Source organism: Coregonus lavaretus (assembly GCF_964263955.1).
Source record: "Coregonus lavaretus genome assembly, chromosome: 11".
In the NCBI taxonomy this organism is placed as follows: domain Eukaryota; kingdom Metazoa; phylum Chordata; class Actinopteri; order Salmoniformes; family Salmonidae; genus Coregonus; species Coregonus lavaretus.
This window is the reverse complement of record NC_139998.1, coordinates 59,958,244-59,978,844: the sequence shown is the minus strand read 5'-3', so window position 1 is coordinate 59,978,844 and position 20,601 is coordinate 59,958,244. Positions and strand designations below refer to the sequence as shown.

The 20,601-nt window shown below is 49.7% G+C and overlaps 1 protein-coding gene across 1 annotated transcript in view; it reads left to right on the top strand.

Annotated features, from left to right (window-relative positions):
• tubgcp5 (tubulin gamma complex component 5) overlaps window positions 1–20,601 on the top strand; it is a 50,798-nt gene that overhangs the window by 19,249 nt on the left and 10,948 nt on the right. The window contains exons 14-17 of the mRNA XM_084171308.1: window positions 1,647–1,845; window positions 7,626–7,814; window positions 13,846–14,028; window positions 14,886–14,970. Of these exons, the coding sequence (XP_084027434.1) occupies window positions 1,647–1,845; window positions 7,626–7,814; window positions 13,846–14,028; window positions 14,886–14,970 (656 nt within the window). The remainder of the gene's footprint in view (window positions 1–1,646; window positions 1,846–7,625; window positions 7,815–13,845; window positions 14,029–14,885; window positions 14,971–20,601) is intronic.

Here is a 20,601-nt window from a genome sequence, read left to right as displayed (position 1 = left end):
AGAGACTGGGCAGACAGATGGCTCCACTAGAGGTCTGTAGAGGCTGGGCAGACAGATGGCTCCACTAGAGGTCTGTAGAGGCTGAGCAGACAGATGGCTCCTCTAGAGGTCTGTAGAGGCTGGGCAGACAGATGGCTCCACTAGAGGTCTGGTCTGTAGAGACTGGGCAGACAGATGGCTCCACTAGAGGTCTGGTCTGTAGAGACTGGGCAGACAGATGGCTCCACTAGAGGTCTGGTCTGTAGAGACTGGGCAGACAGATGGCTCCACTAGAGGTCTGTAGAGACTGGGCAGACAGATGGCTCCACTAGAGGTCTGTAGAGGCTGGGCAGACAGATGGCTCCACTAGAGGTCTGGTCTGTAGAGACTGGGCAGACAGATGGCTCCACTAGAGGTCTGGTCTGTAGAGACTGGGCAGACAGATGGCTCCACTAGAGGTCTGTAGAGACTGGGCAGACAGATGGCTCCACTAGAGGTCTGTAGAGGCTGAGCAGACAGATGGCTCCTCTAGAGGTCTGTAGAGGCTGGGCAGACAGATGGCTCCTCTAGAGGTCTGTAGAGGCTGAGCAGACAGATGACAGATGGCTCCACTAGAGGTCAGTTTTTGTCTGTAGCTGGTCTGCACTTAATCTTTAGTTGGTCTTTAGCTTGTCTGTAGTTCATCTTTAGCTGTTCTATAGCTGGTCTGGAGCTAGTCGGTAGCTGGTCTGGAGCTAGTCGGTAGCTGGTCTGGAGCTAGTCGGTAGCTGGTCTGGAGCTAGTCGGTAGCTGGTCTGGAGCTAGTCGGTAGCTGGTCTGGAGCTAGTCGGTAGCTGGTCTGGAGCTAGTCGGTAGCTGGTCTGGAGCTAGTCGGTAGCTGGTCTGGAGCTAGTCGGTAGCTGGTCTGTAGTTAATCTTTAGTTGGTCTGTAGTTCATCTTTAGTTGGTCCGTAGTTCATCTTTAGCTGGTCCGTAGCTGGTCCGTAGCTGGTCCGTAGCTGGTCCGTAGCTGGTCCGTAGCTGGTCCATAGCTGGTCCATAGCTGGTCTGTTGCTGGTCCATAGCTGGTCCATAGCTGGTCTGTTGCTGGTCCGTAGCTGGTCCATAGCTGGTCCATTGCTGGTCCGTAGCTGGTCCATAGCTGGTCCATAGCTGGTCTGTTGCTGGTCCGTAGCTGGTCCGTAGCTGGTCCATAGCTGGTCTGTTGCTGGTCCATAGCTGGTCCATAGCTGGTCCGTAGCTGGTCCATAGCTGGTCTGTTGCTGGTCCATAGCTGGTCCATAGCTGGTCTGTTGCTGGTCCATAGCTGGTCCATAGCTGGTCTGTTGCTGGTCCATAGCTGGTCCATAGCTGGTCCGTTGCTGGTCCGTTGCTGGTCTGTAGCTGTTCTGTTGCTGGTCTGTAATTGGTCACCAGGCTAGTGTTTCTAGTGCAGAGTGTGGTACAGAGAGATGTGTTTGAGATGGAGGAGACAGACGACTTTTTGAGTACTGCGTAACCTCAGAGAGCAAACAAATGTGTGTTTCAGAATATACAGTATTATGGAACCAAAACATCGTGTTCCGATCTCATCCCTGAGCCTTGAGCTATAATCTAGCAATGTATGGCCCTATGGTCTAAAACCCCTGCTTTCTGCTTAGGTTCCTAATGTTCTCTGTATGTTTTAGATGCGGAAAGGAAGAGCTTGTACACTCTTTTCCTGGAGTCTGTTCAGTCCCGCCTCCGTTGCCGGGAGGACTCCCCCATGGATACAGTCACCGAGCAACAGGCCACTAAGCAGAGCCTGATCAAGATGCAGTCGATTGTAGCTCAGCATCTACAGATGGACGACATACATGACCCTCTACTGGCCATCAACTTCGCCAGGTGAGTGGAAGAGGAGAGACGGAGCAGAACAGAGCGGAGACTGAGCAGAACAGAGTAGAGACTGAGCAGAACAGAGTAGAGACTGAGCGGAACAGAGTAGAGACTGAGCGGAGCAGAGTAGAGACTGAGCGGAGCAGAGTAGAGACTGAGCGGAGCAGAGTAGAGACGGAGCGGAACAGAGTAGAGACGGAGCGGAACAGAGTAGAGACGGAGCGGAACAGAGTAGAGACGGAGCGGAACAGAGTAGAGACGGAGCGGAACAGAGTAGAGACGGAACGGAACGGAACAGAGACGGAACGGAACGGAACAGAGTCGAGACGGAACGGAACAGAGTAGAAACGGAAAGGAACAGAGTAGAGGCGGAACAGAGTAGAGACGGAGCGGAACAGAGTAGAGACGGAGCGGAACAGAGTAGAGACGGAACGGAACAGAGTAGAGACGGAACGGAACAGAGTAGAGACGGAGCGGAACAGAGTAGAGACGGAGCGGAACGGAACAGAGTAGAGACGGAACGGAACAGAGACGGGACGGAACGGAACAGAGTCGAGACGGGACGGAACAGAGTAGAGACGGGACGGAACAGAGTCGAGACGGGACGGAACAGAGTCGAGACGGGACGGAACAGAGTCGAGACGGGACGGAACAGAGTCGAGACGGAACGGAACAGAGTCGAGACGGAACGGAACAGAGTAGAGACGGAGCGGAACAGAGTAGAGACGGAGCGGAACAGAGTAGAGACGGAGCGGAACAGAGTAGAGACGGAGCGGAACAGAGTAGAGACGGAGCGGAACAGAGTAGAGACGGAGCGGAACAGAGTAGAGACGGAGCGGAACAGAGTAGAGACGGAGCGGAACAGAGTAGAGACGGAGCGGAACAGAGTAGAGACGGAGCGGAACAGAGTAGAGACGGAGCGGAACAGAGTAGAGACGGAGCGGAACAGAGTAGAGACGGGACGGAACGGAACAGAGTCGAGACGGGACGGAACGGAACAGAGTCGAGACGGGACGGAACAGAGTCGAGACGGGACGGACCAGAGTCGAGACGGGACGGAACGGAGTAGAGACGGAACGGAACGGAGTAGCGAGACTGAACGGAGTAGAGTAGAGTAGAGACGGAGCGGAACGGAGTGGAGTAGAGACGGAGCGGAACGGAGTGGAGTAGAGACGGAGCGGAACGGAGTGGAGTAGAGACGGAACGGAACGGAGTGGAGTAGAGACGGAACAGAGTAGAGTAGAGACGGAACGGAACAGAGTAGAGACGGAACGGAACAGAGTAGAGACGGAACGGAACGGAGTAGAGTAGAGACGGAACGGAACAGAGTAGAGACGGAACGGAACAGAGTAGAGACGGAACGGAACAGAGTAGAGACGGAGCGGAGTAGAGTAGAGAGATGGAACGGAACGGAGTAGAGACGGAACGGAACGGAGTAGAGTAGAGACGGAACAGAGTAGAGACGGAACGGAACAGAGTAGAGACGGAACGGAACGGAGTAGAGTAGAGACGGAACGGAACGGAGTAGCGAGACTGAACGGAGTAGAGTAGAGAGATGGAACGGAACGGAGTAGAGTAGAAATGGAACAGAACAGAGTAGAGTAGAAACGGAACAGAACAGAGTAGAGTAGAAATGGAACAGAACAGAGTAGAGTAGAAATGGAACAGAACAGAGTAGAGTAGAAACGGAACAGAGTAGAGTAGAGACGGAACAGAATAGAGTAGAGATGGAACAGAGTAGAGACGGAACGGAACAGAGTAGAGACGGAACGGAACAGAGTAGAGTAGAAACGGAACGGAACAGAGTAGAGTAGAAACGGAACAGAGTAGAGTAGAGACGGAACAGAATAGAGTAGAGATGGAACAGAGTAGAGACGGAACGGAACAGAGTAGAGAGATGGAACGGAACGGAGTAGAGTAGAAATGGAACAGAACAGAGTAGAGTAGAAACGGAACAGAACAGAGTAGAGTAGAAACGGAACAGAACGGAGTGGAGTAGAAACGGAACAGAACAGAACAGAGTAGAGTAGAGACGGAACGGAACAGAGTAGAGACGGAACGGAACGGAACAGAGTAGAGACGGAACGGAACGGAGTAGAGTAGAGACGGAACGGAACAGAGTAGAGACGGAACGGAACAGAGTAGAGACGGAGCGGAGTAGAGTAGAGAGATGGAACGGAACGGAGTAGAGACGGAACGGAACGTAGTAGAGTAGAGACGGAACGGAACAGAGTAGAGACGGAACGGAACGGAGTAGAGTAGAGACGGAACAGAACAGAGTAGAGACGGAACGGAACAGAGTAGCGAGACTGAACGGAGTAGAGTAGAGAGATGGAACGGAACGGAGTAGAGTAGAAATGGAACAGAACAGAGTAGAGTAGAAACGGAACAGAACAGAGTAGAGTAGAAACGGAACAGAACAGAGTAGAGTAGAAATGGAACAGAACAGAGTAGAGTAGAAACGGAACAGAATAGAGTAGATATGGAACAGAGTAGAGACGGAACGGAACAGAGTAGAGACGGAACGGAACAGAGTAGAGTAGAAACGGAACGGAACAGAGTAGAGTAGAAACGGAACAGAGTAGAGTAGAGACGGAACAGAATAGAGTAGAGATGGAACAGAGTAGAGACGGAACGGAACAGAGTAGAGAGATGGAACGGAACGGAGTAGAGTAGAAATGGAACAGAACAGAGTAGAGTAGAAACAGAACAGAGTAGAGTAGAGACGGAACGGAGTGGAGTAGAGACGGAACGGAACAGAGTAGAGTAGAGACGGAACAGAGTAGAGACGGAACGGAACGGAACAGAGTAGAGACGGAACGGAACGGAGTAGAGTAGAGACGGAACGGAACAGAGTAGAGACGGAGCGGAGTAGAGTAGAGAGATGGAACGGAACGGAGTAGAGACGGAACGGAACGGAGTAGAGTAGAGACGGAACGGAGTAGAGTAGAGACGGAACGGAGTAGAGTAGAGACGGAACGGAACAGAGTAGAGACGGAACGGAACAGAGTAGCGAGACTGAACGGAGTAGAGTAGAGAGATGGAACGGAACGGAGTAGAGTAGAAATGGAACAGAACAGAGTAGAGTAGAAACGGAACAGAACAGAGTAGAGTAGAAACGGAACAGAACAGAGTAGAGTAGAAATGGAACAGAACAGAGTAGAGTAGAAACGGAACAGAGTAGAGTAGAGACGGAACAGAATAGAGTAGAGATGGAACAGAGTAGAGACGGAACGGAACAGAGTAGAGACGGAACGGAACAGAGTAGAGTAGAAACGGAACGGAACAGAGTAGAGTAGAAACGGAACAGAGTAGAGTAGAGACGGAACAGAATAGAGTAGAGATGGAACAGAGTAGAGACGGAACGGAACAGAGTAGAGAGATGGAACGGAACGGAGTAGAGTAGAAATGGAACAGAACGGAGTAGAGTAGAAACGGAACAGAACAGAGTAGAGTAGAAACGGAACAGAACAGAGTAGAGTAGAAACGGAACAGAACAGAGTAGAGTAGAAACGGAACAGAACAGAGTAGAGTAGAAACGGAACAGAGTAGAGTAGAGACGGAACAGAATAGAGTAGAGATGGAACAGAGTAGAGACGGAACGGAACGGAACAGAGTAGAGTAGAAACTGAACAGAGTAGAGTAGAGACGGAACAGAATAGAGTAGAGATGGAACAGAGTAGAGACGGAACGGAACAGAGTAGAGACGGAACGGAACAGAGTAGAGACGGAACGGAACAGAGTCGAGACGGGACGGAACGGAACAGAGTCGAGACGGGACGGAACGGAACAGAGTCGAGACGGAACGGAACGGAACAGAGTCGAGACGGAACGGAACAGAGTCGAGACGGGACGGAACAGAGTCGAGACGGGACGGAACAGAGTCGAGACGGGACGGAACAGAGTCGAGACGGGACGGAACAGAGTCGAGACGGGACGGAACAGAGTCGAGACGGAACAGAGTCGAGACGGGACGGAACGGAACGGAACAGAGTCGAGACGGGACGGAACAGAGTAGCGAGACTGAACGGAACGGAGTAGAGTAGAAATGGAACAGAACAGAGTAGAGTAGAAATGGAACAGAGTAGAAACGGAACAGAGTAGAAACGGAACGGAACAGAGTAGAGTAAAAATGGAACAGAACAGAGTAGAGTAGAAATGGAACAGAGTAGAAACGGAACGGAACAGAGTAGAGTAGAAACGGAACGGAACAGAGTAGAGTAGAAACTGAACAGAGTAGAGTAGAGACGGAACAGAGTAGAGTAGAAACGGAACAGAACAGAGTAGAGTAGAAACGGAACAGAACAGAGTAGAGTAGAAATGGAACAGAACAGAGTAGAGTAGAAATGGAACAGAGTAGAGACGGAACGGAACAGAGTAGAGACGGAACGGAACAGAGCAGAGTAGAGACGGAACGGAACAGAGTAGAGACGGAACGGAACAGAGTAGAGACAGAACAGAACGGAACAGAGTAGAGACGGAACAGAACAGAGTAGAGTAGAAACGGAACAGAACAGAGTAGAGTAGAAATGGAACAGAACAGAGTAGAGTAGAAATGGAACAGAACAGAGTAGAGTAGAAATGGAACAGAGTAGAAACGGAACGGAACAGAGTAGAGTAGAAATGGAACAGAACAGAGTAGAGTAGAAATGGAACAGAGTAGAGTAGAAACGGAACAGAGTAGAGTAGAGACGGAACAGAGTAGAGTAGAAACGGAACAGAACAGAGTAGAGTAGAAATGGAACAGAACAGAGTAGAGTAGAAATGGAACAGAGTAGATACGGAACGGAACAGAGTAGAGACGGAACGGAACAGAGTAGAGACGGAACAGAACGGAACAGAGTAGAGACGGAACAGAACAGAGTAGAGTAGAAACGGAACAGAGTAGAGTAGAAACGGAACAGAACAGAGTAGAGTAGAAATGGAACAGAACAGAGTAGAGTAGAAATGGAACAGAGTAGACACGGAACGGAACAGAGTAGAGTAGAAATGGAACAGAACAGAGTAGAGTAGAAATGGAACAGAGTAGAAACGGAACGGAACAGAGTAGAGTAGAAACGGAACGGAACAGAGTAGAGTAGAAACGGAACAGAACAGAGTAGAGTAGAAATGGAACAGAACAGAGTAGAGTAGAAATGGAACAGAGGAGAGACGGAACGGAACAGAGTAGAGACGGAACGGAACAGAGTAGGGACGGAACGGAACGGAGCAGAGACAGAACAGAGTAGATGTAGTAGAGATGGAACGGAACAGAGTAGAGACGGAACAGAGTCGAGTAGGGACGGAGCAGAGTAGAGATGGAACAGAGTAGAGACGGAGTAGCGACAGAACCGAGTAGAGACAGAACCGAGTAGAGACAGAACCGAGTAGAGACAGAACCGAGTACAGAAGAGACGGAACAGAGAAGAGACGGAAAGGAACAGAGTAGAGTAGAGACGGAACGGAGTAAAGACGGAACAGAGTAGAGACGGAACAGAACAGAGTAGAGACGAGACAGAACAGAGTAGAGAAGAGACATAACAGAGTAGAGACGGGACGGAACAGAGCGGAGACGGAACAGAGCAGCGTAGAACAGAACAGTTAAAGTCTCAGTATCTGTGTTTAGACAGGCAGCCCAATTATGATATTTTTTTACTAATTGGTCTTTTGACCAATCAGATCGGCTCTGAAAAAAGATATGTGATTGTTCAAAAGACCAATTAGTGGAAAACTATCATTGAATTGGTGGCTCCAGAAAGCTTAACCCTACCCCCCAGCTCTGGTAACTCCTCAACCCCAACCCCCTCCAGGCTCTACCTGGAGCAGAGTGACTTCCACCAGAGATTCTCAGGCGGTGACGTGATCGTGGACCGTTCATCGGAATCAGTGACGTGTCAGACATTTGAGCTGACGCTGCGCTCCTGCCTCTACCCACACATCCAGAAGAGGTACATCGAGTGCTGCGGCAACCTCATGACCACCCTGAAGAAGGACTACAGGTAACGTTGCTATGTCTGTCTGTCATTACTCTAGTCCTCCAGGGCCAAGTGTCTGTCTGTCATTACTCTAGTCCTCCAGGGCCAAGTGTCTGTCAGTCATTACTCTAGTCCTCCAGGGCCAAGTGTCTGTCAGTCATTACTCTAGTCCTCCAGGGCCAAGTGTCTGTCTGTCATTACTCTAGTCCTCCAGGGCCAAGTGTCTGTCTGTCATTACTCTAGTCCTCCAGGGCCAAGTGTCTGTCTGTCATTACTCTAGTCCTCCAGGGCCAAGTGTCTGTCAGTCATTACTCTAGTCCTCCAAGGCCAAGTGTCTGTCAGTCATTACTCTAGTCCTCCAGGGCCAAGTGTCTGTCTGTCATTACTCTAGTCCTCCAGGGCCAAGTGTCTGTCAGTCATTACTCTAGTCCTCCAAGGCCATGTGTCTGTCAGTCATTACTCTAGTCCTCCAGGGCCAAGTGTCTGTCTGTCATTACTCTAGTCCTCCAGGGCCAAGTGTCTGTCTGTCATTACTCTAGTCCTCCAGGGCCAAGTGTCTGTCTGTCATTACTCTAGTCCTCCAGGGCCAAGTGTCTGTCTGTCATTACTCTAGTCCTCCAGGGCCAAGTGTCTGTCAGTCATTACTCTAGTCCTCCAGGGCCAAGTGTCTGTCAGTCATTACTCTAGTCCTCCAGGGCCAAGTGTCTGTCAGTCATTACTCTAGTCCTCCAGGGCCAAGTGTCTGTCAGTCATTACTCTAGTCCTCCAGGGCCAAGTGTCTGTCAGTCATTACTCTAGTCCTCCAGGGCCAATTGTCTGTCAGTCATTACTCTAGTCCTCCAGTGCCAAGTGTCTGTCAGTCATTACTCTAGTCCTCCAGGGCCAAGTGTCTGTCAGTCATTACTCTAGTCCTCCAGGGCCAAGTGTCTGTCAGTCATTACTCTAGTCCTCCAGGGCCAAGTGTCTGTCAGTCATTACTGTAGTCCTCCAAGGCCAAGTGTCTGTCAGTCATTACTCTAGTCCTCCAGGGCCAAGTGTCTGTCAGTCATTACTCTAGTCCTCCAGGGCCAAGTGTCTGTCAGTCATTACTCTAGTCCTCCAGGGCCAAGTGTCTGTCTGTCATTACTCTAGTCCTCCAGGGCCAAGTGTCTGTCAGTCATTACTCTAGTCCTCCAGGGCCAAGTGTCTGTCAGTCATTACTCTAGTCCTCCAGGGCCAAGTGTCTGTCAGTCATTACTCTAGTCCTCCAGGGCCAAGTGTCTGTCAGTCATTACTCTAGTCCTCCAGGGCCAAGTGTCTGTCAGTCATTACTCTAGTCCTCCAGGGCCAAGTGTCTGTCAGTCATTACTCTAGTCCTCCAGGGCCAAGTGTCTGTCTGTCATTACTCTAGTCCTCCAGGGCCAAGTGTCTGTCAGTCATTACTCTAGTCCTCCAGGGCCAAGTGTCTGTCAGTCATTACTCTAGTCCTCCAGGGCCAAGTGTCTGTCTGTCATTACTCTAGTCCTCCAGGGCCTAGTGTCTGTCAGTCATTACTCTAGTCCTCCAGGGCCAAGTGTCTGTCAGTCATTACTCTAGTCCTCCAGGGCCTAGTGTCTGTCAGTCATTACTGTAGTCCTCCAGGGCCAAGTGTCTGTCAGTCATTACTCTAGTCCTCCAGGGCCAAGTGTCTGTCTGTGGGTGTTCATTCTTCCCTTGTACTTCATTGATCAATTAAGGTCATTGACTAGTTCATTGAAACATACCAGGTACAGGATCATTGAGTGGGTATAGGCTTCATCCCACATGGCACCCTATTCCCTATATAGTGCACTACTATTGATAACTATTCCCTATATAGTGCACTACTATTGATAACTATTCCCTATATAGTGCACTACTATTGATAACTATTCCCTATATAGTGCACTACTATTGATAACTATTCCCTATATAGTGCACTACTATTGATAACTATTCCCTATATAGTGCACTACTATTGATAACTATTCCCTATATAGTGCACTACTATTGATAACTATTCCCTATATAGTGCACTACTATTGATAACTATTCCCTATATAGTGCACTACTATTGATAACTATTCCCTATATAGTGCACTACTATTGATAACTATTCCCTATATAGTGCACTACTATTGATAACTATTCCCTATATAGTGCACTACTATTGATAACTATTCCCTATATAGTGCACTACTATTGATAACTATTCCCTATATAGTGCACTACTATTGATAACTATTCCCTATATAGTGCACTACTATTGATAACTATTCCCTATATAGTGCACTACTATTGATAACTATTCCCTATATAGTGCACTACTATTGATAACTATTCCCTATATAGTGCACTACTATTGATAACTATTCCCTATATAGTGCACTACTATTGATAACTATTCCCTATGTAGTGCACTACTATTGATAACTATTCCCTATGTAGTGCACTACTATTGATAACTATTCCCTATGTAGTGCACTACTATTGATAACTATTCCCTATGTAGTGCACTACTATTGATAACTATTCCCTATATAGTGCACTACTATTGATAACTATTCCCTATATAGTGCACTACTATTGATAACTATTCTCTATATAGTGCACTACTATTGATAACTATTCCCTATATAGTGCACTACTATTGATAACTATTCCCTATATAGTGCACTACTATTGATAACTATTCCCTATATAGTGCACTACTATTGATAACTATTCTCTATATAGTGCACTACTATTGATAACTATTCCCTATATAGTGCACTACTATTGATAACTATTCCCTATATAGTGCACTACTATTGATAACTATTCCCTATATAGTGCACTACTATTGATAACTATTCCCTATATAGTGCACTACTATTGATAACTATTCTCTATATAGTGCACTACTATTGATAACTATTCCCTATATAGTGCACTACTATTGATAACTATTCCCTATATAGTGCACTACTATTGATAACTATTCTCTATATAGTGCACTACTATTGATAACTATTCCCTATATAGTGCACTACTATTGATAACTATTCCCTATATAGTGCACTACTATTGATAACTATTCCCTATATAGTGCACTACTATTGATAACTATTCCCTATATAGTGCACTACTATTGATAACTATTCTCTATATAGTGCACTACTATTGATAACTATTCCCTATATAGTGCACTACTATTGATAACTATTCCCTATATAGTGCACTACTATTGATAACTATTCTCTATATAGTGCACTACTATTGATAACTATTCCCTATATAGTGCACTACTATTGATAACTATTCCCTATATAGTGCACTACTATTGATAACTATTCCCTATATAGTGCACTACTATTGATAACTATTCCCTATATAGTGCACTACTATTGATAACTATTCCCTATGTAGTGTACTACTATTGATAACTATTCTCTATATAGTGCACTACTATTGATAACTATTCCCTATATAGTGCACTACTATTGATAACTATTCCCTATGTAGTGCACTACTATTGATAACTATTCCCTATATAGTGCACTACTATTGATAACTATTCCCTATATAGTGCACTACTATTGATAACTATTCCCTATATAGTGCACTACTATTGATAACTATTCCCTATATAGTGCACTACTATTGATAACTATTCCCTATATAGTGCACTACTATTGATAACTATTCCCTATATAGTGCACTACTATTGATAACTATTCCCTATATAGTGCACTACTATTGATAACTATTCCCTATATAGTGCACTACTATTGATAACTATTCCCTATATAGTGCACTACTATTGATAACTATTCCCTATATAGTGCACTACTATTGATAACTATTCCCTATATAGTGCACTGCAGCCCTATTTGGCCCTGGTCAAAAGTAGTGCACTATAAAGGAATGGCGTATCATTTGGGACTCACTAATAGTCCCAGTACTGTAGGACTGACTGACACAGGTGTTCCTGGTCCCTCCCCCAGACACCTGTTAGTTCCCACTCAGCCCAGTCAAAGCTGTTCGCTGCTCTGGCACCCCAATGGTGGAACAAGCTCCCTCACGACGCCAGGACAGCGGAGTCACTCACCACCTTCCGGAGACATTTGAAACCCCACCTCTTTAAGGAACACCTGGTATAGGATAAAGTAATCCTTCTACCCCCCCCCCCCCCCCAAAAAAAAAAAGTATAATTGTAAAGTGGTTATCCCACTGGCTATAGGGTGAATGCACCAATTTGTAGTCGCTCTGGATAAGAGCGTCTGCTAAATGACGTAAATGTGCCCTTGAGCAAGGCACTTAACCCTAATTGCTCCTGTAAATCGCTCTGGATTAGAGCGTCTGCTAAATGACGTAAATGTGCCCTTGAGCAAGGCACTTAACCCTAATTGCTCCTGTAAGTCGCTCTGGATAAGAGCGTCTGCTAAATGACTAAAATGTAAATGTAAAAAAATCTGGAGGACCTCCAGTATGACTTCTACAGCTGTTATAGGCCCTGTGCTAACCTAACCTTTAACCCCCAGACATCTGGAGGACCTCCAGGATGACTTCTATAGCTGTTATAGGCCCTGTACTAACCTAACCTTTAACCCCCAGACATCGGGAGGACCTCCAGGATGACCTCTACAGCTGTTATAGGCCCTGTGCTAACCTAACCTTTAACCTCCAGACATCTGGAGGACCTCCAGGATGACTTCTACAGCTGTTATAGGCCCTGTACTAACCTAACCTTTAACCCCCAGACATCGGGAGGACCTCCAGGATGACTTCTACAGCTGTTATAGGCCCTGTACTAAGCCTAACCTTTAACCCCCAGACATCGGGAGGACCTCCAGGATGACTTCTACAGCTGTTATAGGCCCTGTACTAACCTAACCTTTAACCCCCAGACATCGGGAGGACCTCCAGGATGACTTCTACAGCTGTTATAGGCCCTGTGCTAAGCCTAACCTTTAACCCCCAGACATCGGGAGGACCTCCAGGATGACTTCTACAGCTGTTATAGGCCCTGTACTAACCTAACCTTTAACCCCCAGACATCGGGAGGACCTCCAGGATGACTTCTACAGCTGTTATAGGCCCTGTGCTAACCTAACCTTTAACCCCCAGACATCGGGAGGACCTCCAGGATGACTTCTACAGCTGTTATAGGCCCTGTACTAACCTAACCTTTAACCCCCAGACATCGGGAGGACCTCCAGGATGACTTCTACAGCTGTTATAGGCCCTGTGCTAACCTAACCTTTAACCCCCAGACATCGGGAGGACCTCCAGGATGACTTCTACAGCTGTTATAGGCCCTGTGCTAACCTAACCTTTAACCCCCAGACATCGGGAGGACCTCCAGGATGACTTCTACAGCTGTTATAGGCCCTGTACTAACCTAACCTTTAACCCCCAGACATCGGGAGGACCTCCAGGATGACTTCTACAGCTGTTATAGGCCCTGTGCTAACCTAACCTTTAACCCCCAGACATCGGGAGGACCTCCAGGATGACTTCTACAGCTGTTATAGGCCCTGTACTAACCTAACCTTTAACCCCCAGACATCGGGAGGACCTCCAGGATGACTTCTACAGCTGTTATAGGCCCTGTACTAACCTAACCTTTAACCCCCAGACATCGGGAGGACCTCCAGGATGACTTCTACAGCTGTTATAGGCCCTGTACTAACCTAACCTTTAACCCCCAGACATCGGGAGGACCTCCAGGATGACTTCTATAGCTGTTATAGGCCCTGTACTAACCTAACCTTTAACCCCCAGACATCGGGAGTACCTCCAGGATGACTTCTACAGCTGTTATAGGCCCTGTACTAACCTAACCTTTAACCCCCAGACATCGGGAGTACCTCCAGGATGACTTCTACAGCTGTTATAGGCCCTGTACTAACCTAACCTTTAACCCCCAGACATCGGGAGGACCTCCAGGATGACTTCTACAGCTGTTATAGGCCCTGTACTAACCTAACCTTTAACCCCCAGACATCTGGAGGACCTCCAGGATGACTTCTACAGCTGTTATAGGCCCTGTACTAACCTAACCTTTAACCTCCAGACTGCTGGAATACCTCCAGGCCATGAGGAACTACTTCCTGTTGGAGGCAGGAGACACCATGTATGACTTCTATACAGCCATCTTTGATAAGGTCCTGGAGAAGGAGAGCTGGCAGCAGCTGGCGTTCCTCAACGTTCAACTGCAGGAGGCTGTGGGACAGCGGTGCCCAGAGGACAGCAGCAGGTACTGAAACACAGACTGGGCTCTCACTGGTTACACCACACACGGACTGGGCTCTCACTGGTTACACCACACACTGACTGGGCTCTCACGGGTTACACCACACACTGACTGGGCTCTCACGGGTTACACCACACACTGACTGGGCTCTCACGGGTTACACCACACACTGACTGGGCTCTCACGGGTTACACCACACACTGACTGGGCTCTCACGGGTTACACCACACACTGACTGGGCTCTCACTGGTTACACCACACACTGACTGGGCTCTCACGGGTTACACCACACACTGACTGGGCTCTCACGGGTTACACCACACACTGACTGGGCTCTCACGGGTTACACCACACACTGACTGGGCTCTCACTGGTTACACCACACACTGACTGGGCTCTCACTGGTTACACCACACACTGACTGGGCTCCCACTGGTTACACCACACACTGACTGGGCTCTCACTGGTTACACCACACACTGACTGGGCTCTCACTGGTTACACCACACACTGACTGGGCTCTCACGGGTTACACCACACACTGACTGGGCTCTCACGGGTTACACCACACACTGACTGGGCTCTCACTGGTTACACCACACACTGACTGGGCTCTCATTGGTTAGAGTACTGCAACACAGACACCACACACTGATTGGGCTCTCATTTGGTAAGGGTTTGCGATGGTTTTGAGAGATTTTAGTGAGTTGATAGGCTAACTAATCTTACAGGATGTACATGTAATATCAACAATAGTGCTATGCTAATAGTTGTGATGTTTTTTCCATGTTGATGGTATTGAATTTATTGTCACAATAAAGTAAATGAAAAATGAATTGAATCTCGCTTGTGTTTTTCAGGTTGTCCATCTTCCTGGAGACGATAGACCCAGTCAGAAAGAAACAGCCTGTTAATAATCTAGATGGTCTTACCCTCAGTTACAAGGTGAGCCAGCTACCAACCTTATCCACATGATAATCTAGATGGTTTTACCCTCAGTTACAAGGTGAGCCAGCTACCAACCTTATCCACATGATAATCTAGATGGTCTTACCCTCAGTTACAAGGTGAGCCAGCTACCAACCTTATCCACATGATAATCTAGATGGTCTTACCCTCAGTTACAAGGTGAGCCAGCTACCAACCTTATCCACATGATAATCTAGATGGTTTTACCCTCAGTTACAAGGTGAGCCAGCTACCAACCTTATCCACATGATAATCTAGATGGTTTTACCCTCAGTTACAAGGTGAGCCAGCTACCAACCTTATCCACATGATAATCTAGATGGTTTTACCCTCAGTTACAAGGTGAGCCAGCTACCAACCTTATCCACATGATAATCTAGATGGTCTTACCCTCAGTTACAAGGTGAGCCAGCTACCAACCTTATCCACATGATAATCTAGATGGTTTTACCCTCAGTTACAAGGTGAGCCAGCTACCAACCTTATCCACATGATAACATGTTGGCTGTGGATCCGACTTTTCCCTGACCTTTTTTTCGCCGGACTAAAGGTCCCGACGCTTCTTCGTATGTGCGGATCATGTTCTGTTTCTTTACCTCTACTTTACACACACGTTTCTGTGGTCTCCTCCACTTCACGTTTCTGTGGTCTCCTCCCCTTCACGTTTCTGTGGTCTCCTCCCCTTCACGTTTCTGTGGTCTCCTCCCCTTCACGTTTCTGTGGTCTCCTCCCCTTCACGTTTCTGTGGTCTCCTCCCCTTCACGTTTCTGTGGTCTCCTCCCCTTCACGTTTCTGTGGTCTCCTCCCCTTCACGTTTCTGTGGTCTCCTCCCCTTCACGTTTCTGTGGTCTCCTCCCCTTCACGTTTCTGTGGTCTCCTCCTAGCACATTTTCGAATCAAGCATAAATTGGCTTTTAGTCTAAGCCTCCGTAATGGATTAGTTCACTGAGATTTGCGCAAATAAATATATATATTAGTTACTGCTCTACTAAAACAATCTGGGTCGACCAACAGCCTAACGACCAAACAATGGAGCAGTGGACTAATTGGGGTCAGCCCTACTGCGTACCCACATGCAGTCGAGCAGTGGACTAATTGGGGTCAGCCCTACTGCGTACCCACATGCAGTCAGAGCCGTGGACTAATTGGGGTCAGCCCTACTGCGTACCCACATGCAGTCAGAGCCGTGGACTAATTGGGGTCAGCCCTACTGCGTACCCACATGCAGTCAGGGCCGTGGACTAATTGGGGTCAGCCCTACTGCGTACCCACATGCAGTCAGGGCCGTGGACTAATTGGGGTCAGCCCTACTGCGTACCCACATGCAGTCAGGGCCGTGGACTAATTGGGGTCAGCCCTACTGCGTACCCACATGCAGTCAGGGCCGTGGACTAATTGGGGTCAGCCCTACTGCGTACCCACATGCAGTCAGGGCCGTGGACTAATTGGGGTCAGCCCTACTGCGTACCCACATGCAGTCAGGGCCGTGGACTAATTGGGGTCAGCCCTACTGCGTACCCACATGCAGTCAGGGCCGTGGACTAATTGGGGTCAGCCCTACTGCGTACCCACATGCAGTCAGAGCCGTGGACTAATTGGGGTCAGCCCTACTGCGTACCCACATGCAGTCAGAGCCGTGGACTAATTGGGGTCAGCCCTACTGCGTACCCACATGCAGTCAGAGCCGTGGACTAATTGGGGTCAGCCCTACTGCGTACCCACATGCAGTCAGAGCCGTGGACTAATTGGGGTCAGCCCTACTGCGTACCCACATGCAGTCAGAGCCGTGGACTAATTGGGGTCAGCCCTACTGCGTACCCACATGCAGTCAGAGCCGTGGACTAATTGGGGTCAGCCCTACTGCGTACCCACATGCAGTCAGAGCCGTGGACTAATTGGGGTCAGCCCTACTGCGTACCCACATGCAGTCAGAGCCGTGGACTAATTGGGGTCAGCCCTACTGCGTACCCACATGCAGTCAGGGCCGTGGACTAATTGGGGTCAGCCCTACTGCGTACCCACATGCAGTCAGGGCCGTGGACTAATTGGGGTCAGCCCTACTGCGTACCCACATGCAGTCAGGGCCGTGGACTAATTGGGGTCAGCCCTACTGCGTACCCACATGCAGTCAGGGCCGTGGACTAATTGGGGTCAGCCCTACTGCGTACCCACATGCAGTCAGAGCCGTGGACTAATTGGGGTCAGCCCTACTGCGTACCCACATGCAGTCAGAGCCGTGGACTAATTGGGGTCAGCCCTACTGCGTACCCACATGCAGTCAGAGCCGTGGACTAATTGGGGTCAGCCCTACTGCGTACCCACATGCAGTCAGGGCCGTGGACTAATTGGGGTCAGCCCTACTGCGTACCCACATGCAGTCAGGGCCGTGGACTAATTGGGGTCAGCCCTACTGCGTACCCACATGCAGTCAGAGCCGTGGACTAATTGGGATCAGCCCTACTGCGTACCCACATGCAGTCAGAGCCGTGGACTAATTGGGGTCAGCCCTACTGCGTACCCACATGCAGTCAGAGCCGTGGACTAATTGGGGTCAGCCCTACTGCGTACCCACATGCAGTCAGAGCCGTGGACTAATTGGGGTCAGCCCTACTGCGTACCCACATGCAGTCAGAGCCGTGGACTAATTGGGGTCAGCCCTACTGCGTACCCACATGCAGTCAGAGCCGTGGACTAATTGGGGTCAGCCCTACTGCGTACCCACATGCAGTCAGAGCCGTGGACTAATTGGGGTCAGCCCTACTGCGTACCCACATGCAGTCAGAGCCGTGGACTAATTGGGGTCAGCCCTACTGCGTACCCACATGCAGTCAGGGCCGTGGACTAATTGGGGTCAGCCCTACTGCGTACCCACATGCAGTCAGGGCCGTGGACTAATTGGGGTCAGCCCTACTGCGTACCCACATGCAGTCAGGGCCGTGGACTAATTGGGGTCAGCCCTACTGCGTACCCACATGCAGTCAGGGCCGTGGACTAATTGGGGTCAGCCCTACTGCGTACCCACATGCAGTCAGGGCCGTGGACTAATTGGGGTCAGCCCTACTGCGTACCCACATGCAGTCAGGGCCGTGGACTAATTGGGGTCAGCCCTACTGCGTACCCACATGCAGTCAGAGCCGTGGACTAATTGGGGTCAGCCCTACTGCGTACCCACATGCAGTCAGAGCCGTGGACTAATTGGGGTCAGCCCTACTGCGTACCCACATGCAGTCAGAGCCGTGGACTAATTGGGGTCAGCCCTACTGCGTACCCACATGCAGTCAGAGCCGTGGACTAATTGGGGTCAGCCCTACTGCGTACCCACATGCAGTCAGAGCCGTGGACTAATTGGGGTCAGCCCTACTGCGTACCCACATGCAGTCAGAGCCGTGGACTAATTGGGGTCAGCCCTACTGCGTACCCACATGCAGTCAGAGCCGTGGACTAATTGGGGTCAGCCCTACTGCGTACCCACATGCAGTCAGGGCCGTGGACTAATTGGGGTCAGCCCTAATGCGTACCCACATGCAGTCAGGGCCGTGGACTAATTGGGGTCAGCCCTACTGCGTACCCACATGCAGTCAGGGCCGTGGACTAATTGGGGTCAGCCCTACTGCGTACCCACATGCAGTCAGGGCCGTGGACTAATTGGGGTCAGCCCTACTGCGTACCCACATGCAGTCAGGGCCGTGGACTAATTGGGGTCAGCCCTACTGCGTACCCACATGCAGTCAGAGCCGTGGACTAATTGGGGTCAGCCCTACTGCGTACCCACATGCAGTCAGAGCCGTGGACTAATTGGGGTCAGCCCTACTGCGTACCCACATGCAGTCAGAGCCGTGGACTAATTGGGGTCAGCCCTACTGCGTACCCACATGCAGTCAGAGCCGTGGACTAATTGGGGTCAGCCCTACTGCGTACCCACATGCAGTCAGGGCCGTGGACTAATTGGGGTCAGCCCTACTGCGTACCCACATGCAGTCAGGGCCGTGGACTAATTGGGGTCAGCCCTACTGCGTACCCACATGCAGTCAGGGCCGTGGACTAATTGGGGTCAGCCCTACTGCGTACCCACATGCAGTCAGAGCCGTGGACTAATTGGGGTCAGCCCTACTGCGTACCCACATGCAGTCAGAGCCGTGGACTAATTGGGGTCAGCCCTACTGCGTACCCACATGCAGTCAGAGCCGTGGACTAATTGGGGTCAGCCCTACTGCGTACCCACATGCAGTCAGAGCCGTGGACTAATTGGGGTCAGCCCTACTGCGTACCCACATGCAGTCAGGGCCGTGGACTAATTGGGGTCAGCCCTACTGCGTACCCACATGCAGTCAGGGCCGTGGACTAATTGGGGTCAGCCCTACTGCGTACCCACATGCAGTCAGGGCCGTGGACTAATTGGGGTCAGCCCTACTGCGTACCCACATGCAGTCAGAGCCGTGGACTAATTGGGGTCAGCCCTACTGCGTACCCACATGCAGTCAGAGCCGTGGACTAATTGGGGTCAGCCCTACTGCGTACCCACATGCAGTCAGAGCCGTGGACTAATTGGGGTCAGCCCTACTGCGTACCCACATGCAGTCAGAGCCGTGGACTAATTGGGGTCAGCCCTACTGCGTACCCACATGCAGTCAGAGCCGTGGACTAATTGGGGTCAGCCCTACTGCGTACCCACATGCAGTCAGAGCCGTGGACTAATTGGGGTCAGCCCTACTGCGTACCCACATGCAGTCAGAGCCGTGGACTAATTGGGGTCAGCCCTACTGCGTACCCACATGCAGTCAGGGCCGTGGATGTGGGTACGCAGACCCAAGAGCAACTACGGCCCCTCATGATGAGTTCCAATTTTATTTTGGCCCCCACCCCCCACCCCCCACCCCCCACCCCCATCGAAGTTGCCCATAACATGTTTTATTTCTTACTCTGCAGTAGATTAACCTCCCCCAACGGCACCCTATTCCCTATATAGTGCACTACTTTAGACCAGAGAATGGCACCCTATTCCCTATATAGTGCACTACTTTAGACCAGAGAATGGTACCCTATTCCCTATATAGTGCACTACTTTAGACCGGAGCCTTCTGGGCCATGGTCAAAAGCCCTATGTTCAAGTTTATTTTACAATTTGTAGGTTTCGGAAAACACATAGGAATATGGCAGTAAATAGTTCAGGGTGCCATTTGTGACTGATTGTATATTTGTCCTGTGGGTTGTCCTGCAGGTGCCCTGGCCTGTTGACTGATTGTATATGTGTCCTGAAGGTGCCCTGGCCTGTTGACTGATTGTATATTTGTCCTGTGGGTTGTCCTGCAGGTGCCCTGGCCTGTTGACTGATTGTATATGTGTCCTGTGGGTTGTCCTGAAGGTGCCCTGGCCTGTTGACTGATTGTATATGTGTCCTGAAGGTGCCCTGGCCTGTTGACTGATTGTATATTTGTCCTGTGGGTTGTCCTGCAGGTGCCCTGGCCTGTTGACTGATTGTATATTTGTCCTGTGGGTTGTCCTGCAGGTGCCCTGGCCTGTTGACTGATTGTATATTTGTCCTGTGGGTTGTCCTGAAGGTGCCCTGGCCTGTTGACTGATTGTATATTTGTCCTGTGGGTTGTCCTG